At 40.8% G+C, this 26251-nt stretch overlaps 1 protein-coding gene across 1 annotated transcript in view; it reads right to left on the bottom strand.

Annotated features, from left to right (window-relative positions):
* ABCA13 (ATP-binding cassette, sub-family A (ABC1), member 13) overlaps positions 1 to 26251 on the bottom strand; it is a 502078-nt gene that overhangs the window by 306126 nt on the left and 169701 nt on the right. The window contains exons 30-31 of the mRNA XM_011947569.1: positions 15544 to 15720; positions 13887 to 14193 (exon numbers count right to left, since the gene is read on the bottom strand). Coding sequence (XP_011802959.1) covers positions 13887 to 14193; positions 15544 to 15720 — 484 coding nt within the window. The remainder of the gene's footprint in view (positions 1 to 13886; positions 14194 to 15543; positions 15721 to 26251) is intronic.

Here is a 26251-nt window from a genome sequence, read left to right on the forward strand (position 1 = left end):
AAAGAAAGAAAGAAAAGAAAGAAAGAAAGAAAGAGAAAGAGAGAGAGAGAAGGAAGGAAGGAAGGAAGGAAGGAAGGAAGGAAGGTTAAATATGGTTAACTTCTATGCTATACAATGACGGTTTGCAGAAGGCAGAGTCTTTTAGATTTCCAGTTTCGAGACTGTCTAGGTTTTTTAAAAAGCATTATTTTTTGTAGTGCTCAGAGCAGGTAGCAGTCTATGAAGAGGAAGTGCCATAAACTCCATATACTTGTCTATCCAGCAAATGCCATTTGTTATCCCAAAGTAACACAATTTACCACAGACAGGAAGTTTAGATCACTTGTAAAGTTAAAGACAACTAATAATGAATTTATTTGGAGAGTTGAAGAAGTTTGTCTATTTGTTTGTGTACTTTTTTTTCTTTCTTAATGGTAGTGGACTTGATGACTACTGAGCTCTATTCTTGCAGCAACTTGAATCTTACAAAAGAGTCCATAAGTATCAAGCACAAGCATTATCTAAGATTCTTCTCTAAGTTGTTGATTCAGAAGTTACCTTAGGTCAGACTTCTGTACCATGTGTGCATCCTATTGATCCCTTAAAGCTTTGTAAAGGAGAAAGTCTTGAGAGGCTTGGAGATGGATCAACCTAGCTCTGAAGGTCTTGGAGCACCTACCTCAGATACAAGAGAGTACCCAGACACTGTACAGACATGTCAGACTGAGGTCATTTGGTAGAAACAGAATAGCATAAGAAATTGGAGATGATAGATTACAAGACATGGCTATGTAACCCAGCCAATTTCTTATATGCTCCTGAAAATTGGTCTAAAATCAAAAAGATAAGAAAAAAAAGACAAACATTCAATTTTTTATAAATGTTTAGAAGAGACATGAAGCATTTGAAATGGTGCTAAAAAAATCAAGTTCATGTGAGAGTCACACAAAAATGTGAATAGGAAAGATTTCTGTAGCAAAATCCCACCTTCTGCAGATCTCAAAATGCACCATTGAAAATACATTTCTTGGTTGGATGCAGTGGCTCACTCTTGTAACCCCAACACTTTGGGAGGCCAAGGCAGGCAGATCACTTGAGCCCAGGAGTTTGAGACAAGCCTGGGAAACATGGTTAAACTCTGCCTGTTCAAAAAAATCCAGAAATCAGCCAGATGTGGTGGTGCATGCCTGTGGTCCCAGCTACTTGGAAGGCTGAGGTGGGAAGATCACTTGAGCCCAGGAAATTTGAGGCTGCAGTGAGCCATGATTGTACCATCACACTCCAACCTGGGTGACAGAACAAGACCCTGTCTAAAAAAAAAAAAAAAAAAAACACTACTTAAAAGCAAACAGTGGCTGGGCGCAGTGGCTCAAGCCTGTAATCCCAGCACTTTGGGAGGCCGAGACGGGCGGATCACGAGGTCAGGAGATCGAGACCATCCTGGCTAACACGGTGAAACCCCGTCTCTACTAAAAAATACAAAAAACTAGCCGGGCGAGGTGGCAGGCGCCTGTAGTCCCAGCTACTCGGGAGGCTGAGGCAGGAGAATGGCGTGAACCTGGGAGGCAGAGCTTGCAGTGAGCTGAGGTCTGGCCACTGCACTCCAGCCCAGTGAGACTCCGTCTCAAAAAAAAAAAAAAAAAAAGGAACTGTAGTTAACAATAACTTGTACATTTCAAAATAGCTAGAAGACAGGCTTTGGAATATTCCTAACACAAAGAAATGATCATTGAAGTGATGGCCATCTCAATTACCCTGATTTGATTATTACACATTGTATGCACGTATCCAATTATCACAAGTAACTCATGAATACGAACAACTATTGTGTACAATAAAAAGCAAAAAATAAAAAGTACATTGAGTAGTGTGAGACGCCTTCTCCTAGACCCTATTTCCAGGGAAACAGAAGACAGAGATTATGTGAGGAATCCATATGTTTTCAGGAAGCACTCTATCATTGTGGCAATGGAAAAGTAAGCTTTTGAGCTGTGTGGTCATTAATGGCACCTAGTCTTCACCACCAACAGGACCCTCTTGCAGATACCTGGGCAGGAATATCCAATTCATTCCAGATGAGTAACAACCATGGTAAGAAAAATTTAGCACAACATTTGTGCAAGAAATAAAAAGAGATTGAGAGTTGCATAATTATTAACAAGTGAAAAACTCATGCCAAAAAGTTGGTCTCATTGAACAGATGATAATAGTGAACACACTTTTTGACATCACTTTAAATATATGTAAACAATTTAAACAAGGCAAGCCCCTCTATAAGAAACACCACACAGCACAATCATAAGAATTGAGTTAATGAGATGGTAAAGTAGCAGAAAGATATGAAATGCGAATTGGAAGAACTTAGAAAAAATATACGAAAAAAACTAACCATCAGACAAAGGAGAATAAAATTGGAAGAAACACAGGCAAAATTGATGCTGCACAAAATACAGTAAGGGACAGAGAAAATAGGTGCAAGAAAAGCAACTAAAGGAAACAGGAATAGAGTTTTTTTTAAACGTAAAAATCTATTGATTAGAAATACAGGGAAAAGAAACGCAGGCAATTAAACTCTCTGAAAAATAAAAACTAAATATTTCTAAATTGGCAAAGCTGGAATACATCAAGACTCTCCATTAAAAAAAAAAATTAAAATCTACACATCCAAAGGATGTGTCTTGTCATCATAGAAAATCGTCCTAGAATGTTCAACAATGAAACATACTCTTACAAATTTACTGAGTTTTCAAGCTACTGGCAGCTTGTCAAAGTTACCAAGTCATATAAAAGGGGGAAAAGATCAACGTGGCCTCAGATTTCTCCATAATAACATTTAAGACCAAACACAATAGAGCTACTATTTTTATAGGATACTTAAGGAAGGAATGAGCTAAGGGTTTTATATTCAGCCAAGATGTCCTTCAAATATAAATGCTACAAAGAGTTTTACGTATATAAGGATTCAGGTTATATTATCTTATCAGAGCTTCTTAAGGAAATTACGAGATGGCAAACTTCATCCGACCAAATGACGACTGGTAAATTACAGTGAAAGGGCTAATGGTAAGCAATGAGTACATTTTCCCGTAAAAGCAAGACTAAAGCAAAAATAGGAATTAAGGTTACAAGACAGATTGCAAATGCTACTATTCCCTGAAATGCAGAAATGATATGAAAAACAAATGGAAGGATAATGGGGAATGAGTCAGAGAGGATGAAAAAGTTGGTGTGTGCCAAACTCAAATACTATTTTTTTAAATATTGGCAAATGTAGAATATTAGTATAAGTTTCTTTAACAGTACAAAAGATGGCATTAAGATTAACAATACCAACTAAAATGGCATGATGGACAAGAGAAAATATATGATGAAATAAGAGAACATATTTTAAGCTTTTATTGCTTGTGGTAAAAAAGCAAAGGTTTATATTACTTATATAACTATAAGGTAACCACTATGATAATAAGAAAACATTATTAAAAATTAGCTTAAAAGAAAAATTATAAGCATAAGAAACACAAGATAGAGGTAAGACAATATATGTATATTTATAATTGCAGTTTATACTATCAAAGAATTAATGCCACCTATATAAGCTATATAATGCATACAAGAGACACACCTGAAACAAAATACTTCAGAAAAAAATTTAAAGGAAACGATGGGCAAAGGCATATCAAGCAAATAGAAACACCCAAAGGCAAAAAAAAAAAAAAAAAAAGAAGAAGAAGAGGAAGAGACAGTGAAGAAGAGAAAAAAAGCAGAGGTCACCATTTCAGTACCATACAAGCTAGAGTTATGTCCACAAAGCATTAAAAGACACAATTATTCATAGCAATGCACACAGTAACAAACCACAAATATTCAAAAACCAAACTCCACAGGAAAAAGAGAGAAGGACAACCAAGGGACTATAATTTACCTATCCCAGTCTAAGACAGACCAAGAGGACACAAATTAAGGATAGAAAAATCCTAAACAACAAAATTAATGCAGATCAAATTCTCTGCCCTACAATAGGGAATTAGAAATTCTTTTCGAGTATCTATTAATCATTCACAAAAGTAGGTTATATATTACTTGATGCCAAAACAGAAATAACAAGGATCATATTTTGACTACAATTCAGAAATTAAGATTTAGCAACAGAATTTGGCAATGTAACATATGATGCAATTTTTGTATTTCATCCATCTGGTATGTAAAAACATGCTATTACAGAGTAGATTTAATTTGTATATTTCTTATTACAAGTAAGATGAGTAAACATAGTTTTTCATATTTTTAAAATTCTTGAGAATTTCCACCTGGAAATTAAAAGAAGCTTTATTTAAACAGCTCTTGGGTCAAAGAGAAAATAAAAACCTGTACTGCACACATCTAGAAAACAATAAATTGTTAGCTACATATGAGATCTGTGGGGCATAAGGTAGGAGTTGAAGAAAAGTCATTACCTTAGGTACCTATGTATTATATTTAACTACAAATATTTAAGAAAAAACCTAAAAATAATGAATTAAACATTAGTCTCAAATTATAAAAGAATATATTGAAGATACATAAAAGGAAGTAATAAAAATAAAAGCAGAAATAAGTTAGATGAGAAAAAAGAGAGAATTTATAAAGTCCAAGTATGGTTCTTTGAGAAAATAGAAATCAAGTAAGAAACGAATGAAATAACTTGCACATAAAGAATTTTTAAAATAAGGAAAAAGACAGCATGTTAAAACAGGAGCAACCACAGGAAGAGAGGAAATGAAGAAGGATGAGTAGGGACAAAGGGAGAAGAGAAAATTATTTCATTTTTTGACTTTAATTCCTGTCTTCTAGGATCTTAATAATTGGAAAGGGTTCGTATTAAAGTTGAAGCATTATGTATTATGTACCACCACCACCAACTGCACTGAGTATCAAGTTTTAAAGAGGTGCTCTGATTCTCGTCCTTTGCAGTCTCCACTAGAGCAGGGTGACAGCAGAGCACATTTAAGTCATTCATAGTTTTCTTGCCTTTTTTTTCTTCCAAACAGGATCTCACTCTATTGCCCAGGCTGCAGTACAGTGGCAGGATCTCGGCTCACTGCAGCCTCAATCTCCTGGGCTCAAGCAATTCCCCCCTCTCAGCCTCCCAAGTAGCTGGGACTACAGAACACACCACAATGCCCAGCTAATTTTGTTTTCTGTAGAGATGGGGTCTTGCTGTGCTGTCCAGGCTGGTTGTCTCATCTTAATATGGTCATAACAATCCCTGCTCTCCAAGCTTCCTCAAGGCAGGACTACATCTTTCCCTACTACATATGTCATGTGATTACAGTGCATGACACATAGTAAGCACTCCATAAATAGTTCCCAAATGAATATGTAGCACAAAAACCTTCAGCCTAACTCTTGGCAAGATTTTGCGATTTCTAGTTTGTAAAACATGCATCATAAGGACAAAGAATGGAGGGACTCATCCTGAAACAAAACACAAATAAACAAATAAGTGTAGTTTTAGAACAGGATATTAAGTGTGAATTATTTTCTCTATTTTCTTCATTCTTGATTATCACTTGTTTATAGAACTAAAAATAAAAAACATACACACAAAGGTCAGGGATGCCTCAGTAACCTCAGAAATAGGATTCTCTCCTTATCAGAAGAGTATGAATCAAACTAAGAATCTAGAATATTCTCTGTATGTTTCCCCTTTTCTGGAACCCAAATCAAAGAACTATCTATAAACTGTACCATTACAAAATTAAACTCTTACTTCTTTAAGCCTTTCTAAAGGGATACTCTGATCTTCATAAACATTAATTATCACCATTGCTTTTTCTGCAGGTGGACCTTTTTGGTTCCCATTTTAGTAACCCTTGCTCATGGTATTTGATCTGTTAGTTGCCTGTCAGTACTATCAGTGAGTGCAATGAATCACCCTGATAAATCAGCTGTTTTTTTGTTTTTGTTTTTGTTTTTGTTTTTGTTTTCTCAGGATGTAGGACTTTGAGGCAAGTGCAGGGAGGTGGCAAATTTTCGGCCACCACCTTTTAGCCTGGCCTCTGCCCTGCCCTCCTCCTGCCCCTCTCCACTGGCCCCTATCACCACTACTGCCCAGGAGCAGTCCTCACCAACCCTGGGGAGACAGGATATAGCTGGGGGCAACTGCTGAATAAAAGGACCAGTGCATTTGGCCTCTGCTTTCTCTCTCTCCCTTTATCCTCCCTTCCCTTTTCATGAAACCAAAGGCGCAGGCTCATGTTACCCCTGTCACTTGCCAGCTGTCTGTCTTCTGCTTCCTTCTGCAACAGAGCCAGTTGGAGGCTGACGTGATTTGTGAATTGGAGATTAGAGGTCCGGGAAGGTAAAGTAAGGGGCATTTAAGACTCTCGTGTTCCTGACTCAGCCATTGCCAGAGCCGTGTATGAAAGTAAGTGCACCTCCCTAACTACAAACAAAGGGGAATGTTGGCTGTCATTCATTTTATTGTTCCTAGTTTTTGTAACTCCCTTGGCAAAGCCAGGGAGAAAGGAAGATGCTCGCGTGCATCCTCACCTCTCTGAATCTAACACCATCCAAGAACATCAGACTTGTATAGACCTTCTGCATCAGTAGGTGGAAGAACTTTCTCACATTTGAAGCTGCTCAAGAATGGAGTGGGCTGCCACTCAGAGCACCCACCCACTCACAGTGCCTGGTGTTGCCCCTCACAAGTCTCAGGGTCTCCTCAAGCAGGATGCTTCACTGCCCACTACAAGCCAATGCGCTGGGCAGGCAGCAGTTAAACCGCGTACAAAGTGAGGAGACTGACACCCAAAGCTGGTGCAAAACTGGCCCAAGGTCCTGCAAACCAGCAAGTGGCAAAACTGGCACCCAAATGCAGTTTTTTCATCCCAGTTCTGTCATCATTCCAAGTCTGAGACTCTAAAGGGATTCAGGAAGCTCAAAAGAGATCAGATAAACTTAGAAGGTGAGACGCGCTGTCAAGATCCAATATGTCTGAAAAAGGAGACTTTGAGACCTTAATTCAGACTCCCAGATCATAAAAATTCTACCAAGAAATTCTGCTATATTTTACTAGGTAGAGGAAGCCATGAAACCAATTGTTATCAACCCAGTGCTGATACTTTTAAAGCATCTTCATCTTTCTTTTCACCCCTTATTAGTTATGAATGTACACTAACTATTGCATTAAGCAGCGAATTTCTTGACCTCAAGAACTGCATAGTGCTCATCTCTGCATCCATCCCAGCATGGAATAATGTGTGTCATACAGTTAATATGAAAACAAAATGTTTTTACATAGATGAATACAGGAATAACTGTATGAGTGAATGATGAAGCCCCTTGAAATAATTTATCAGAGGCAGAGCAAACAGTGGATTTAAATGAGCTTGTTTTGGAATTTGGCTAGGACTATTCTTCATTACACACTACAGTGCCATTTATTACAAAACAATCATCACCTCTGGCCCTCAGGCACTAAACATACACTGGACCCCACTGTTACCATCAAAACACCCCACACACTTCCAAACTCCCACCAACCTAAGTCAAGAAGTACTGCTCAAATCTGAGCTCTGGCTAGGATATAAGAAAACATGCCAGGCATTCTTTTTTTCTTTCTTTTTTTTTGAGACAGAGCTTTCTCTTGTCACCCAGGCTGGAGTGCAATGGTGCAATCTCAGCTCACCGCAATCTTCGCCTCCTGGGTTCAAGCAGTTCTCCTGCCTCAGCCTCCCGAGTAGCTGGGATTACAGACGCGTACCACCATACCCAGCTAATTTCTGTATTTCTAGTAGAAACCAGGTTTCATCATGTTGGCCAGGCTGGTCTTGAATTCCTGATCTCGTGATCTGCCCGCCTCGGCCTTCCAAAGTGCTGGAATTACAGGCGTGAGCCACCATACCTGGCCGAAAACATACCAGACTTTCAGATACAATGGAATGAAATGGAGCCAAGTGACCAAGGCTCCTGCTTAAAGTGCTTAAAAGTAGCAAGTGGCAATTAATAGTTTATTTGGGGAGTGAGGGGTATTAAGATGCTGTGAGACCTTCGGGGAAATAACTTACCCTATCAGAGTCTCAATTTCTTCTGCTGTACTTTTGAGGTTCTTAGAGGATAAATGAGATGATTTTTTTAATGTGATACAAAATTTTAAGAGATTACTTTGCTGCTGTTGAAGGAAAGAATATAGACAAATTGGAGAAACGATTCGATTTGCTGAGGTTTTAATGAGAAACCATCCTCCTCTGCCCAGCAAGGAGATAAGTTTATAAGAGCTGTGTGGGGCTTGAGAAAGTGAAGAATTGTAAAATTTAATGAGGATTTTTCTTCTCCTTCCCACTACAGTTGGTATCATCAACAAATTACCTGTGTTGGTGGGACAGTACAGAGCCTGCAGGCAACAGAGGAGGCTTCCAGCAGCTCTGAGCACTGGGGGTCATCAGGAATGGGAATTTCTGCTGAGAACAATGACCACTGACTAAATGGAAGAGAGAGGTGTTTAATAAAGTTTCCTGAAGTAGAGCCCAAGGAAGAGAAACAATCGAAATAAATAAAATGAGAGGTCCTCTCACTGGTCTGTTGTGGATCAAGCTGATTTTTTTTTTAAGCAGGAATTCAACATTTCAAGCATGAGTGGCTGTCAACCCTTCACTCTACACTTCGCCCGAGACACATCAAAGTCCAGATGCAACGCCTCGTGGGAGCCATCACTCAGCCTGACCCAGCACGCTCCATTTCTGCTTCTCTTGAACCCACCCCAGGGTGGTGTGAATTGAAGCAGCCAAAAAGCAATAGAGGAAATAACAGGTGCCCTTTCAAATAAATATTCTTTGTGCATATAAAACAATTCCAGAATATTGTTGTGGTTTTCGTTTTCTGAAAACCTTTTTAGTAAGTTGGCTTATTCTTTGAAGCAGTACATTAACAATTGAATTCCTTTATATTCTTGAGGTACACACTATAGTTCCAGTCATAAAATTATCGTATGATAACTGCCTGTGAATCATGGGGTTGATAGAAACATGAAATTTCAAAAACTGCTGCTGCCTATCTAACTCTACAGTCTCCAGCAACATTTTCCAATGCATGCCTTTAAGGACATTAGTTCCATGAGCTGCTGGTAGATACTACATGAAAAAGAAAAGGAGGAGAGAGAGAGATCTGTGTGCAAGAAAAGTGGAAAATTTTTAGTTAAATAGAGTTAAACAGGTTTTGTTACCACAGATGAATTGCCATGTTCCCACTTATAGTAGGTCTCTCCACTTGTTGAGGTCTCTTCCCCTTGACTAATTCAGGACACAGCTGTCCCCCATGCTTATACACTACCAATTTTCCCATCTTACTGTACTATTCCCCAGATAGCATCTTATATTAAAAAAAAAAAAAAAAACTTTTTCCCAAAGAAGAAGTCACTGCCCATTTCTTCCCATTGAGAGCTGTCTGAGTTCACTCTCTAATTCTACCCTCCAAGTCTCCCTTCTGTCCACTCTAATTTGGTGGTCATTCTCACCACATCGTGGAAGCTGCTCTCTATGAAATCCTGGATGATGTAAATCCAGTGGTCCATTACCTGTCTTTACCTTATTTCACCCATGACCCACATATGACGCACTTGATCACTCCCCTTCCTGAAGTCTTTTGCTCAGCTTGGCCTCGAGGACTCCACACTCTGTAGGTTTTCCTCCTGCCTCAATGATACTTTCTCAATCTCCTCTTCTCCTTGACCTCTTCATGGGAGGGGCCCCACACTTGGTCTTGGCCCTCTCTATTTTTCTATTTATACTCCTTCCCATAGTAATATCTTAAAGTTCTAAATGCCATCAAAATGGGGGAGACTCCTAAATTAATAGATCCTGGTACATTGTCCCAGCCTCCTGAATAAATCCGCCTACTTAACATTTCCTTTGGATTCCTAAATGGCAACTAGACATGGCCAAAGCTGAGTTTCTATCCTTATCCTCCAAACCTCTACCCACAGTTTTTCTATCATAGTTAGAGATAATTCCAGCAATCCAGTTACTTGGACCAAAATAGGGGAATCTTCCTTGATGTCTCTCTATCACACACTCACAAAATCTTTTGGCAATTCTGTTGCCTCTGCTTCTTGAACGCAACCAAGAATCTGACCACTTTTTACCAGCTTCTCTGCTACCACACTGGACCAAATCACCATCATCTCTCACCTGGGTTATTACAACAGCCTTCTAAATGATTTCTCTGTCCCACATATACCCCTACAAGCTCTTTTCCACACAACGGCTTGAGCAAGACTTTTACAGTGTAAGTCAGATGATGACATCACTCCTGCTCAAAACTCTCCGGCAGCCTTTTAATACCACTCCTATCACCTGCAACCACACAATCTATGATCAGCTCTTGGACTTCATCTCCCACCATCTCCCTTGTGCACTCTGCTCTGATGACTTTTCACACATACCCTAGGCCACTCCTACCACAGGGCCTTTTCATGGGGGTTCCTCTGCCCTAGAACACACTTCGCCTTGTGCTTCTGCATCCCGTCAAGTCTTTGTTAAAATGGTACCTTCTTGATAGGGTCTACCCCATCCACATTAACAATTCCATCTTCCCCTCCTAGTGTCCCTGACCCTGCTCATCCTATTTCCCAACTCCACGGCACTTCCTGCTTCCTATCATTCAATGCAATTGTCTTCTTAATTGTATTTGTGGCATCCCTGCTTCCCTGGACTGTAAGTCTCACCAGAGCAGGGATTTTTACCTATTATCTTTACTGATTCACCTATTTTCTTTACTGATTTACTTATTTTCTTTACTGATTTAGTCTAGAGACTAACAAATAGTACATAAATGTCATTGAATAAATTCATCAACTAATGAATATGTAGCTCATTTAGTAAGCTGGAGGAAACTACTAAAAAATGTTTAACAAATGTTGTCTACAGGACAAATCGTGCTTTAGGATTTTTACTCAAGTGGCTGAGTTCTTTCAAGATCTCAGAGTGTGTTTCAATCACTGCAGGTACTCTAAGCCTTCAAGAAAGGGAGACTTTGAAACTAGAGATAAAAGAAGGATGTAGCACAATGAGAAATCTCAAAGATTTAAATCTTTCAGAGAAGTAAAATACTTCTTCGTCTTTCTCAGAGAAGTAAAACAATACTTCTGAGGAGTTATGTTGCAGTGTCCCAGTAGTAAAATAAGAGAGGTAATTCCATGACACCAGAATCATACCTGGGCATTCCACTCATTCCAACGTTTTAGGCTGGAATGTTTCTCACACATCAGAATTTATATCTTCAAGGGGTGAAAAAGATAAGTCTCCATCCATGTCCCTCAATGCCTCCTTTCTAGCTCTCTTGCAATGTTCGTTAGCCATACACCATGACCAGTAGGAATTGATTTGTGGGTTTTGTTGTTGTTGTTGTTGTTGTTGTTTTTTGAGACGCAGTCTTGTTCTGTCACCCAGGCTGGAGTGCAGTGGCATGATCTCGGCTCACTGCAAGCTCCACTTCCCGGGTTCATACCATTCTCCTGCCTCAGCCTCCCAAGTAGCTAGGACTACAGGCACCCGCCAGCACACCCGGCTAATGTTTTTGTATTTTTAGTAGAGATGGGGTTTCACCATGTTAGCCAGGATGGTCTCGATCTCCTGAGCTCGTGATCTACCCGTCTTGGCCTCCCAAAGTGCTCGGATTACAGGCGTGAGCCACCGCGCCCGGCCGATCAGTAGGAATTGAAAACTGATTATTCAGGCCATTTCTAGCTTTCAACCAATACATTTGTAGGAGTGTATGCTGTTCTTCCCATCGTGCCTTCTTGGGAAATATCCTGTGTCAGAGTGGACAAAGTAAACCCCCAGCCTCCTTCTGTGAACAGGAGCAGAGGGAATTGTCATCTTCCCATCCACGTAAGCACAACTCCCCTCTTTCATGGGTGGAGATCATAGCATACTTTGGAGCTAGGAGACTGTCAGAATGCAGTAGATTTGAGGTTTGCCTTTAGAAAATGAGCATAACAGGCCGGGCGCGGTGGCTCAAGCCTGTAATCCGAGCACTTTGGGAGGCCGAGACGGGCGGATCACAAGGTCAGGAGATCGAGACCATCCTGGCTAACATGGTGAAACCCCGTCTTTACTAAAAAATACAAAAAAAAACTAGCCGGGCGAGATGGCGCCTGTAGTCCCAGCTAGGCGGGAGGCTGAGGCAGGAGAATGGCGGAAACCCGGGAGGCGGAGCTTGCAGTGAGCTGAGATCCGGCCACTGCACTCCAGCCTGGGCGACAGAGCGAGACTCCGTCTCAAAAAAAAAAAAAAAAGAAAGAAAATGAGCATAATAAAACATTGGCTTCTCTCAGTATCTAATAGACATCATCAATTCTCAGACCTCTCAGGTGTTTGAGCTGAGTATGAAGTGTTTGTGCATGACAACTAGCCAACAACAGCAGTTTCCTCGGGTTCTGCTCCTGCTGGTATCACCTCCAAGAAAAATGCTTTAGGAGCAGAAAATCACTGGTTGAAAATGTTCAAAGCCAAAAATATCATCACTTTGAAAAGAAAGAAAAGCTGTCATTTTACAAAGAAAGAAGTTAAGAGGCTTGCTAACAGTCTGCCTAACAAGGCAGCCCGAGTGAAAACGTCGCCTTAGTCTCTTTTTTGCTGACCTTTGGTTCACTGCACCACACTAGGCTATCCCAAGATAAATTCAGTCAAGTGATCTTCACCCTTTATCCTCCCACTGTGGGAAAGTTCTTCCTGTACCACCAGCATTTTCATTAAAAAATGTGTAGATGTGCTGTTATGTATGCAGCGTATCACTAGACAGGAAGGAGGGGTTAAGACATCAAGTCACCTGTCCTTACATGTGTGTCGCCCAGTCACCTAGAGAGGCAGTCTTGATTTCTGCTTGGTGGTCCATGGCTCTGCCCCAGTCAGGGGTGGGAGGTGCCATGAGTTGTTACTGGCAGTGTCTCGACGAAGGATGAGTACTTGTCCCTGTTCTCGTAACTAATAGAACATGCAAACCTGTCCCTTGAGTAGTGTAAGAAGGTGGTAACTTCCTGAGGCCCTGCAACAGAGCCAGCAAGCAGCGACTGCAAATGAATGACCTGTGTTATCCAGAGCCAGGCCAGCTGTGGGAGCGGATGCTTATGAGAACAGTATGCACCATGAGGAAAGTAAGAAGTCCAGACTGAGCCCCACAGCCCACAGCAATATGGCTCACACCCCTTTGGTGAGCTTTGAAGTCCTTTCATTATCTGACCCTGCCAAGGTGTCCAAGCTCACCCTCAGGTTCACTGAGCCCCAGTCTGACCACAGCCTCCAGTCCTCTCTGCAAACATCCCCTGCCTGGCCTCCCTGATGAATGCTTTAATGCCTCCATGATGTCCCCTCTAAGTCCTCTTGTCCAGCTGCTCCAGCTCTTCACTGAGCTTCCCCTCTATTCCTGTAGATGTCACCAGCCAAATTACACAATTGAACTCCTAAATGTTCTCGTATTACTTCATGGGTACCTAAGCCATGATCAAGGCCTGTATGAAATCCCTCGCCACCCTGCCCAATATACAGACTATGTCTAAGGATTTGCACTGCAGAGAAAATAACCTCCCTCAGTTTTCCCAAGGTTAGATAAGTGGAGTCTTTTGTTGGACATGCACAGCCCTTGTGAATGTTATTCATCAAATTTATTTTAAGTGTATTTAAAACTATAGATGATGCCTGATGTCAAATTTAAAACTTCACTTGATTGTATTAACTCAACGATTATATTTCTTCTACCTGAAGATTACAAGCATATAAAAAAAATGAACCTTACAAAATTAAAAAGTGAGTGGTGAATTTTTTAACAGTGCTTTTTGAAATAACCATAGAAAAACTCAGAGTTTTCTCTCCTCGGCTTGCCAAATGCAAGGCCCTTCTCACTGTCGGTGGTTCCAGCCCCAGGCTACTCACAGATCACTGGTATGGCAGGGGTAAGGGGCCGCCTGAGTCTGTGCTGCTGGTTCCAGGACTTCCTGCCCAGTCTGCACCAAAATGATGGCTCTTTCGATCATGTCTTGCAGTGGGACAAAGATGTAGTTATATTTGAATCCATCAGCTGGTAGATTCTGAGGGTGGAACTTCCAGGAAGGGTTTTTTACCACATCTGTTCGCATGCTGTATAACACATTGGTCCGGATTGTATATGAGACATGGGGTGGCAGTTCGACAGACTCTGATCTGAAGCTCTTGCCGAATAAGGAATTGTTGAAAATGATACCTAGTGGCAGAAAAGAAAAAGTGAAGCATTAACACACTGCAGGGAGTGGCTCTAACCACGTCTACACTGAGCAAGACAAGAAAGTTGCAGGAGCCTGAAACTCACAGCCCTGCACTCCTGCAGACTCAGAGCCCGAGCCCCCAGGGACAAAGCTGACTTTCAGTCACACAGGCAATTGGTGGTAAGCCTAAACCAAGATCTCTTAATTCCCTGTCCAGTGCTGCTTTGTATTTTTCATAAAAGCAAACTGTGATATAATCAACACAAAGAAATTATTTGTTAGATGTTTTTTGCAGAGATTTCTTCTCTTGATTGCAGATGTTAACTCAGTGCAGAATCCATCTCTTTGGGGTTACTTATCATTCATAACTTAAATACATGGATTCTATTTTATGCCACATGGATTCTTTGAATTGCATGCCTAAAGCCTATTACAGCTAAATCATGTCCCCTACTAAATTCGTATGTAGAAGTTCTAACCCCCAGTACCTCAGAATGTGACTATATTTGGAGATAACATTTAAAGAGTAATCAAGTTAAAATGAGGGCCATTAGGGTGCGCCCTAACTCAATATGCAGGTGTCTTTATAAGAAGAGGGAAACTTAAACACAGAGAAATACATAGAGGGAAGATGAGGTGCAGAAACCCAGGGAGAAGTTGGCCACCTACAAGCCAATGACAGGGGCCTAGAGAAGATCCTCTCCTCATAGCCCGCAGGAAAAACCAGTGGATGTCTCTATCTGGAATATTTAGCTTCCAGAACTCTGAGACAATAAACTCTTGTTTTAGTCTGAGATACTTTGTTACAGCAACCTTAACAAATAGAAAACTTCTATTAAAAATATTTAAATGTGTATTCCAAAAGAATATGAGAGCATGACCATATTTATCTTGAATGGGTGAACAATTAAATAATGGAACAGAGTTGACCATTGCCTGCTCTCCGCCCCAACCAGGATATTAAGATACTCTGATCAAAGTAAAGGTGATGCAGGAAATTAGAGTACAATTTTAATCAGGAATAATATAACTTATGAAGTGAGATTTAACCAGAACATGATGTCATAAAATGGTAAAAGCAGATGCAGTAAATAGCAATGGTCCTAGGATGGTGAAAATGTTATTAGTCACTATGGCATAAGGTACAACTTTTTATTAACCAAGGCAAATATTTCTGTTTTATTTTATGTTTTATCTAAGGCAATTAGTTCTGCTTTATTTTATGTTTTATGTGGAGAGGACTTCTTTTCTTTCTGAGCTATCGTAAGACACCTTTAGGGAGAAACTCCCAAAATGACAACTTACAGGAGTTGGCACCTTGTTGAACATATTTTTCATTGAGTACTTACTGGCCAAGAAGCTGTTCTGCTGCAAGAGTTCATGTGCTTTAGTCTCCAGGATGTCGACAGACTGCACAGCCTGGAAACGGTTCAGCGCCACGCAGGAAGAGAGATTGACCAAGATGCTGCCCAAGAAACTGAAGTGTCCAGCGCCTGCATGGTTAAACATCTCATCCAGCAGCCCTCCTGAGGAAAGTGAACAGATTAGGACAGATCAACTTCTGTTTCCTCCCAGTGCTTACCGCTCATATAGTGGAGATTGTGCAAATGAATTTGAAAATGAATATGAATTCTTCCACTAAAAATTGCTCAAAAGGGTCAAATTTTGGTCATATGTGAAATTTGCCATTTACTTGCTGAGTGTAATGTCTCCCCTTTTATACGCATGTTCTGTAACACTGATACTTACATGTACATGAGGGAAAAAAAACAGTTAAAGCACAAAGGGTAATACAGCAGCCTAAGGAAACACAGTTGGAGACAACAGGATAAACATCAGAGGGAAAGTCTACACGTGATAGGAAAGACCCTGTCATGGAGAGCTCAGGGAAAAAAAGTTTCAGCCTGGCGTCAAGTAATTCTAAAAAAAAACATGCCTTCCCTGAAGCAGTCATTTTGGGAAAGTTATTTTATTACATTAATTTTGCAAAAGCAATTATCAAAGAGCATTGACACTGAGGAAACCAAATCCTTGTATAGCCTCTGTCCTGGATCTGTGCATTGGAAATGGAAATAGAGCAGCAGAGTAAAGTAGCAACACCTTGGCTATGAATGCTGACATCAAACATTTTCAGGGCAAAAGACTGAGGCTATCTCAGTATTTTCATTCTAGTTTCAGGAAGGAGCTGGAAAAACCAAATGATCTAGAACAAGGCAGCGTGGGAATGCCCAGAACATGACCTCAAGAAGGAAAGCAGCGGGAAAGATGGCAGAGTCCATGGGTGGTGGAGCTGTATGGGGAACCAAGCTGATCAAGTTTGTTCTGCAGGAGGCCCTGCCAGCAGAAGATGCCCAGGGCCACCCCATCATATCAGATGAGGCGAATGTGCCTTCACCCTTGGTGGTACAAGAGGAAGTGATCCTGCTCATGTAGTTGGTGTGACTTTCACAGCAAAGGAGTCTCCACCCACCCTAGGACCCACTCCTTAATGAGATCAAGGGCTTTTTTTTGCTTTTTGCCCCAAAATAAATTTTTTTTATCAAGAAAATTTAAAAATTAATTGAGAAAAACTGAACACACCTGAAAGCATATCAGTGTGTTTTTGGAAACCCACAATATGCACAAAAACACACAGCAAATTATAAAACTCTGTAGACAAAATCATTGTGGGACAGTTGTCGGTTGCCAATGATCACTTTCTCAGCTATGAGAGCTGCTTAATCCAGTCTCAAGCAGTGGGGAGACCTCAGCTTCTGACACATAATCCTCTCAAAAAGGTCTCCTGGCCGGGCGCGGTGGCTCACGCCTGTAATCCCAGCACTTTGGGAGGCTGAGGCGGGCGGATCACAAGGTCAGGAGATCGAGACCATCCTGGCTAACACGGTGAAACCCCATCTCTACTAAAAATACAAAAAATCAGCCGGGCGCGGTAGCAGGCGCCTGTGGTCCCAGCTACTCGGGAGGCTGAGGCAGGAGAATGGCGTGTGCCCGGGAGGCGGAGCTTGCAGTGAGCCGAGATCATGCCACTGCACTCCAGCCTGGGCGACAGAGCAAGACTCCGTCTCAAAAAAAAAAAAAAAGCTCTCCTAAAGGAGCTCGGTTACAACTAGCCTCCACCCAACCCCAAATCTATCAGATAGAGCAGAACCATCCACTGTCTGGGAAATACCAAGTCAGAAAGAAATGCAAGCGTGTTTAGAATCTTCCAAGATCAGGCTTACAAATTCATATGCCACTTAATATATCTTGGACCTTTTACTTGTACCAAAGAATATGACATACTTTGGGACAAGTGTTGAATGACTAACATTGCAGTTCTATGTTATTCTGCTATTGAATATACAAATGCATTCTCTATCCAACAATGTTTGTTGATGGTGATTCCTGGGAATGTTACAGAGAAGGGATCCCAATCCACACTCCAAGAGAGGGTTCCTGGATCTCGTGCAAGAAAGAATTCAGGGTGAGTCCGCAGTGCAAAGCAAAAGCAAGTTTATTAAGAAAGTAAAGTGGTGAAAGAACAGCCACTCCATAGACAGAGTAGGATGGACGCTCCCAAAAGTAAGAGGAGGAACACGTCCACCCCAGGTACAATGCTTGCAGATATGGGGAAATATGTCCTACTATAAGGGTTTGTGATAAAGGATTCATTTTCTCAATTACCATATTTTGCAAGAATTGATATTATTCAGAATGCTTTTGTTCTCCAGATATCAGGATATCTGGATGCAACCAAGTCTAGGGCTGTTTTGTAAACATTATTAATTTGTTGCCTAACTGTAAACATCTGGAGGCTAGGAATGCCTAACTTTCTGAGAATGCAGCCTAGCAAGTCTCAGCCTCATTTTCCTAGTCCTCACTCAAAATGGAGTCGCTCTGGTTCCAACACCTCTGACAGGCACACTGTAATATTCCATACCAGACTTTCAAGTGTCCAGCTAGGAAATATTCTGTGGAACTGAAGTTCTCTAGGTGTGCCTCCAGTGTCAGCCCTTGACTTTGTTCTTCTTCTCTGTGGTCTGGGAGCAGCCTCTGCCTGCAGGTCCCATCACTTGCCCTCCATTGTATGATGACAGACAACAATCTATACCTGTCCCTGTGTGCAGGCACTGCTTCCTGCTGGCCCTCCTGTATCTCACTGACCTCCTGAATGCTCAGCTTTACCAAATGACAGTCAGCTGCTCCCTGTGCTCACTTCCACTCTCCATCGAAGCTTGGAGCCTACCTGCCATCCCAGGCATTTGTCACCAAACATGGCAGCATCAGTCCCCACTGACAGCTGCCTCTGTGTCTCATGCTCACTTCCCTCCTCTACTGGTTTCCCTGCTCCCAGATCCTCCTGGCTTCCAAGGTTTCTGGATTAAGTCTGGACATTGCTTGCTTGGCACCCTGCCCAGGTTTGAAAGGGGTGTTGGGGCTCTGTAAAGGGGGGCCAGCCCTGAACAAGAAATTACATCAAGATCCATCTCCATCATCCTGAGGTTTGTAGAAAAATCAGTTGACATGTCCTAGCTTCAGCTTCTTCCCTGGTAAGGAAAGATTAGTTTCCATCCACCAACTTCAGATGGTTGAGAACATGTAAGCTTCCAAACAACATCAAGGAGTGTTGGGCTCCTTGTGCCCTTCATCCCCTCAACCTGCATTGCACAGTTTCTCAAAGAAAAGACTCTTATTATGTTGTAACTGCTGTTATTATGTTCCAGTAATTTTCAGATCTCAGGCCAAGACATGAGTGTAAGGATTTGGGAAGGCTGGATTTCTGATAATTAAGCTTTTGCTAATTATCTACAATAATAGTGAAGTGTCATTGTATGAGTGTCAGTCTTGTGCCAGGTACAATTCTGGGCACTTGTGTATTGTCTCACTGAATTCTTATATCCATAGGGAATTGCTAGTGGCATGTTCATTTTAAAGTATAGGAATTAAGAGACAAAGAGTATAAGCAACCAGTAAGTTTCAAAACCATGATTCAAACACATGCCATCTAGCTTTGGGGTCCACCTTCTTACAAATACACCAGGCTGCATTTATATTGAGTGGAACCATATTAAACTTCTGCTTACTGTGTGTCAAAAATATTCAAACATCAGGAATTCCAGACAGCCCTGCCTAACACATAGTAGAAGAATTACATGATCTGGAATTCAAAGAATTGGATTCTTGATTCCACAGAATACTGTAGTGCCTTGAAAAAGCCAGTCTCTAAGCCTGAGATTTATCATCTATATTTTAGAAAGAATGAAAATCTTGGTACTGTTTTCCAGAGAGAGATAAAAAATATAAAAAAAGGCATAAAGCCATTTAGTAAACTCTAAAGCAGAAAATCAATTAACTATTGCCATCGGAGCTCTCACACACATCTCATAGAAATCCTCCCATAATTCCCAATTTGGTAGAGCCTGAAGGGCCTGGTTAAGTTAAGACCGTCAAACTGAATTCATAGAAGAACAAAACAAGCTCACTGGAAAAATCAGCGAGAAGAAAATAGCTCAAGCCAGAGTTTTCAAATCGCATCAATAGCAGAAACATGTAATTGCACAGCAGTTTTCATTTCTCATTTAGTTTTATAGTCAACACTTTCTAAGGTTTAAGGCAGAAAAGGACCTTTGGTTTTGGATGACACAATCAAAGAGGAGCTAGAAGGATCCACAGCATTGCGTTTTCTGCCTCAGAGTGTCATGAGTCCCCCGAGTTCCCCAACTGGGACACAGCATCTCAGAGCTCCTTGGAAAAGTTCTGAGCCTTTGAGCCACTGCAAGGCACACCAGTGAGGCCTTTCCCTCGGCACTGACATGGAAGGATTAGAGGGTGGCTAGCAGTCTGGTCCAGCCCACCTCACTCAACAAGAGGTAATGTGGTTTGGTTTAAGGAATTTATCTTGGCATGGTGCCCATTTGGCCTGGAGATGGGGACACAGGATCTCTACCACCTACTGGGCCTTGTGGACAAATGGGTCAGATGGAGTTGGGTGTCTGTTCACCACCCCTCAGTGGGCATCTGAGGCTGTTTAATCCTTGTCCTCTTTATGAAAGGGAAATGATAATCATCTGCTCAATGGTCTTTTTCCAAAGATGAAGTAGAATAACATGTAACATGCTTGACACTGTGTCTGGCACATAGAGAGCACTCAATAACTATTTCTTAGTATCACAGTTATTAATACACTATGTAAAGTTGTTTTCAGTAGAGCAGCAGACAAACTCCACTGCCTTTATTCTGCTCTAAGACTCCAATAATCAGTTCAGGGAACACAGCACAATCAAAGCAATGTCCTGTGTGGTAGGGGAATTTCCAGATTTCCAGCCCCACTCCCACCCAACCAAAATGAAACACTCAGCACCCCACTTTATCTGCTGTGGGAACACAGAGGGCCAGGGCTGGACAGCTGGCCTGGACTGGCTGTTGCAGAGCCAGCGCTGACACCAGCAGTTCTTAACATTTCTTGTCTGCTTTCTCTATTTCCTGTTGGGGTCTGCATGTTTCCTAAACAAAGGAATGAACACACAAGACAACACAAGACAAGACAAACATGGCGGCCGCCCCGAACGACACGCTCCGCTTTATTTTATGCAGTCGTTTGTGGAATGTTACCAAGTCACAAGACACATTGTTGTTTTTCTGAGCTTTTCCTGACTTTCTGGATTTTCAAGATGTTTACACATAAACAAGCCCCTAGGGTCTACTGTTTGCAGCTGGCTCCTATCGGGAATGCCCTGCTTTGTTTGCAAGAGCAGGACTTACCGGGAACGTCTTGTTTGCGAGCAGGTAGTCCTCTACAATTTCCTTCTCTAAGATGGCACCACATCTCTGAACCAGCCTGTGGCTGATGACTCTAGCAGACTGTGCTGACAGTGCCTTGTTGTATTGCACTTCTCAAGCTACTCCACCCAGGGAGAAGGGTGGATACAAGAGTGTGCAAGAAGAAGACAGGATCCTGGATGAGCCTTGAGAAGGTGAAAATTCCATGAAATAACTGATTTTTGTGTGTGAAAATGTTATATTGTACTAGTCTACTCATTTGTTTTAGTATAAAATTATGTTTCATTGCCCTCAAAATGTTGCTGCAAAAGTGATTCCTTTGGACATTTCATCATGTTTATTCCATGATTTTCCATGGGCTCTGGAACACTGCCTAGCACCTGCTAGAAGTACTGAGGTCTCAGGTTCTGGAGGTAGCAGTGCTGTGAAATGCTACCGTAATGACTGGTATTTACGGGCTATACAATTGCTGTGATGAAAACTCCCTTGAGGGTTCTTCTAATTTCTAAATAGTGTGGGTATGAGGCTAAACTTGGATATTCTTATGGGCAATTATAGCCCTGGGAGGCATCAAAAAGCAAGACCCACAAAAGACATGGGCTGGGGTAACCTGGTTTGGGAACATAGAAGTGGCATTGACCCCTGCTGTCACTGCTCCAGGAGTGCAGGTCACTGTTGTTGCAAAGTTGACAAGACATGGCTTTGCTCCCATGGCAATTGCACTATTTATCGTGTTTTGCATTAGATAGTTATTTAATCTGTAAATGTTTCACTTTCTTCATCTGTAGCGTAAGAAAAGGAAAATTACCCATGAAATTTTTGTGAAAAGTAAATGTAGTTGAAGTTTATATATACACTATAACCTGATTTACAGTAAGTGCTAACTATTATCATGTAACAGCTATAAGGAGAGAGCAAGGCTCCAACTAAATATCTTTAATTAATTTTTCTGCATGAAAGTAAGCAGAACAGCTAGAAAACAGAAAACCAAAGAGTGTATTGTGCATTGTGGGGAGGCTTTATTTTAATGGAGAAGTGGAGATTGTTAAATTTTGCAGTGTAGGGCAAACTGGAGACATTTTTCTACTGCATCTGCATGTTGCTGACCATTTGTTATTTGGAATAGGCTGCACTATAAGCTTGCCTAGTAAGTGTGGTTAGACAATTTAAATGCATAAAATGGCAGATGTTAAACACAGTGAAGAGTGACTTGGTCTCACGATAGTGTGACTTTCATTATCTTCCAGTAGCAGAATCGAAACTGCTTTGGAGAAGGCTTTAAGCTTTCTTATCATGCATATAATTGGGAGACAAAGATATATCTTACAGCCATGCATCACTTAAACATGAGGATGCATTCTGAGAAATGCAGCATAAAAAGGCAGCATTAGGCAATTTCATTGTGTGTAAACATCACAGAGTGGACTTACGCAATCCTAGATGTTACAACCTACTGCACACCTAGCTGTATAGCCTAGCCTATTGCTCCTACAAACCTGCATAGAATGTTATTGTACTGAATACTGTAGGCAATTGTAACATGATGTTAAGTATTTGTTTATCTAAAATCTCTAAACATAGAAAAGGTATAATAAAAATATGATATGAAAGATTTTATATGGTATTAAATGATACACTTTATGAGAGTACTCACCAACAAAGCCTGCAGGCTGGAAGTTGCTCTGATGAGGCAGTGAGTGGTGAGTGAATGTGAAGGCCTAGGACATTACCATACACCACTCTACACTTTATAAACACTGTATATTTAAGCTACACTAAATTTATTCTTTAAATTTTTCTTCAAAAATAAATTAACCTTAGATTACTGTAATTTTATGCTTTATAAACTTTTTAATTTTTTAACTTTTTGACCCTTTTGTAATCATACTTAGCTTAAAATACAAAACACATTGTATAGCTATACAAAAATATTTTCCTTATATCCTTATTCTTTGAGCTAGCTTGTTTTTATTTTTAGGTTTTTTTTTTTCTTTTTAAGATTTTTTGTTAAAAACTAACACACAAAACCACACATTAGCCTAGGCCTACACAGGATCATTATCATCAATATCACTTTCTTCCACCTCTACCTCTTGTCCCACTGGAAGGAGGTCTTCAGGGCACTAACACACATAGAGCTGTCATCTCCTATGCTAGCAATGGATTTTTCTGGATACCTCCTGAAGGACCTATTTGAGGCTGCTTTACACTTAACTCATATATATATACACACAGACATATATGTACATATATACACATATATATATGAAATACACTCCAAACTGAATTAAATACATATGCCAATAACATAGTAGTTATATTATGATGATCAAGTATTGTGTGCTGTACATAATTGTGTGCACTAGACTTTTATATGACTGGCAGTGCAGTAGGTTTGTTTCCACCAGCATCCCCACAAACAAGTGAGTAATGTGTTGCTCTACAATGTAATGACGGCTACGAAGTCACTAGGCAGTAGGAATTTTCAGCTTATTATGACCTTATAGGAAGATCATCATGTATGCAGATCAATGTTGACTAAAACATTATTATGTGGCATTAATTACAAATTAGAAAAGCAGCTCCACACAAAAACTCTTAGGTCTTAGGACACTGGGCAGACCTCCCTCCTCTGGGAAGAAAGAAGCAATATCCTTGTTGGGTAACAGTTCCTGCACAATGGACTAGATATAATAAAAATAAAATGTGGTCTAGTATTGACTGCATGTTCTATCACTTTGGAGACCTTGACTACGCTCCCCAACCTAAATGATGAGGGCACTGCTATGTGAGAAAGATGGATTACAGAGGACAGGACACGAATGGGTAAAACCCCTGGAGAGAGTCCTATAGTCACGGCTCTTATTGGGTCGCTTCGTCTCACAGTATACAGTAAAAATGGGCCAAGAAAACACACAGGGCCCATGGAACAAGAGGCATGGTAAAGATACACAGGCTACTTTAAGTCTGAAAGGGCCAAAACAATACTGAGGTTCACATATAGGTTGACATAAAACAACATAGTACAAAATTCTACAGTAATGTGGGGCCAAGCTCAAGATAGTAACACAAGTTGATGATTGTTCCTGATTCAGTGTATACACCTGAGGACCCTAGACGTGGCAGGCATCAGCCAAAACAGACCAGAGGATTTAACATTCCAGTATGTCTCCTCCTGACATTTGTTTTCAAGAGGTGACTCCATCCTATTTCTCTAAATGAGAGTTTATCAAGCTAGGCCCTACAGACACTTTGGGCCCATAATTCCTTGTTGTGGAGGGCTGCTCTGTGCAGTGTAGGATGTTTAGCAATACCCCTAGCCTCTACCTGTTAGGTGGCAGTAGCTGTGACCAGCTGTGACAACCAAAAATATCTCCAGACATAACCAAACATCCCTTGGAGGACAAAATCATCCTCAGTTGGGAACTACTAAAGTGAACTGAGTCACAATAACTTCTACTCACCGTAACACTTTCAGTCTGCTTTTAGTGCCTCGCTCATAATGTCACCAAATTTTAAAGCAAACCCTCCAACATTAAAGAGAGAACTCAAAATAAACAAATAGAAAACAGTAATAGTAATTTTAACATAAACTAAAGTTAAAATAGCATTATTTTTATAGAGAGGTAAAAATATCAAAGAAACGATGACAAGAAAACTCTCCTTAATTGAAGAGCCATCGTCTTCAGATTGAAAGGCCATATTGAGGAAACCCCCACTTAGAGTAATGGAAGACAACATGGGGCAGATGAAGTTTCCTGCCAAGAACAATCAGCAAATATGAATGACCTTTTAAAAATCTATATAAAGACTTTAGTTTAAAAGTTTAAAAAAGTCTACACATTGGGTACAGTGTACACTGCTCAGGTGATGGCTGCACTAAAATCTCAGAAAGCACCACTGAAGAACTTATCCATGTAACCAACCACCACCTGTTCCCCAAAACCCTATTGAAATTAAAAAAAAGAAAGAAAATCCATATAAAGACTTTAAAGAGGTACCAAGGCAGCAAAAGCTCAAAGGTCAGAGATGCAAGAGAAAAGGGAACGTTGGGAAGCCTGGTATTTGGTCCTGCTAAAAACTGAGAGGCTGAGTCTCCAGTGGTCCATGGGACTTTGAACTCAGGATCTACATGGTCCCTAATTGATATCAGCTTTATAGGTGAGACCCCCCACCCCACCCAAATAGGGCATCTATCCAGGAGTACAGGAAACTGAAAATTTCCCTACGAAGGCTGAAGTCTACCTCCATCAATCCACTCCATCCCCAACTGGATTAGGAGAACGTGGCCCTGCCCTAGCTCTCTCCCAGAAGCCGGAAAATAACATTATCTAGAGGAAGATAGCACTGTCAGGAGACTCAAATTTATTTCTACAATTTTCCATTTATAATATCTGGTTTCAATTTTCTTAATCCTTAATATTCCTGGAGACAAGGCAAGAAAAATAACTAAAAAACAAGAGAAAAATAGACTTAAAAAATATCCACAAAAGACAAGTATTACAGCTCACAACATGCACTTCCAAAATGTGAGTATTATGTCCAAAATTAGATGAAAATAGACTTTCATCAGGGAGCTAAACACTATTTTAACATAATAAAATTTAATTTTTTTTTTTTTTTTTTTGAGACAGAGTCTCACCCTGTCGCCCAGGCTGGAGAGTAGTGGCTGGATCTCAGCTCACTGCAAGCTCTGCCCCCCGGGTTCACACCATTCTCCTGCCTAGCCTCCTGAGTAGCTGGGACTACAGGCGCCCACCACCTCACCTGGCTAGTTTTTTGTATTTTTTAGTAGAGACGGGGTTTCACCGTGTTAGCCAGGATGGTCTTGATCTCCTGACCTTGTGATCCACCCGTCTCAGCCTCCCAAAGTGCTGGGATTACAGGCTTGAGCCACTGCGCCCAGCCATAAAATTTAAATTTTAAGTGGAAAATGCAACAACTGAAATGAAGAACTTCATTGATATGTTTAATAGCAGATTAGACCCAGCTGAAGAGAGAATTTGTTAATTAAAAAACTAGTAAGAACAAAAATCACATACTAAAGCATAAAGAAAAAATAGGTTGGAATATATAGAAAAGGATATAAGAAGTATTGAACACTGTCAAGAGTTTTAATCGTGTTTAAAAGACTGATTAGAAGTTCTGGCCAGGGCAGTCAGGCAGGAGAAAGAAATAAAGGTATTCAGTTAGGAAAAGAAGCAGTCAAATTGTCCCTGTTTGCAGATGACATGATTATATATTTAGAAAACCCCATCATCTCAGCCCAAAATCTCCTTAAGCTGATAAGCAACTTCA

Source organism: Colobus angolensis, unplaced genomic scaffold (assembly GCF_000951035.1).
Source record: "Colobus angolensis palliatus isolate OR3802 unplaced genomic scaffold, Cang.pa_1.0 Scaffold268, whole genome shotgun sequence".
Classification (NCBI taxonomy): Eukaryota; Metazoa; Chordata; class Mammalia; order Primates; family Cercopithecidae; genus Colobus; species Colobus angolensis.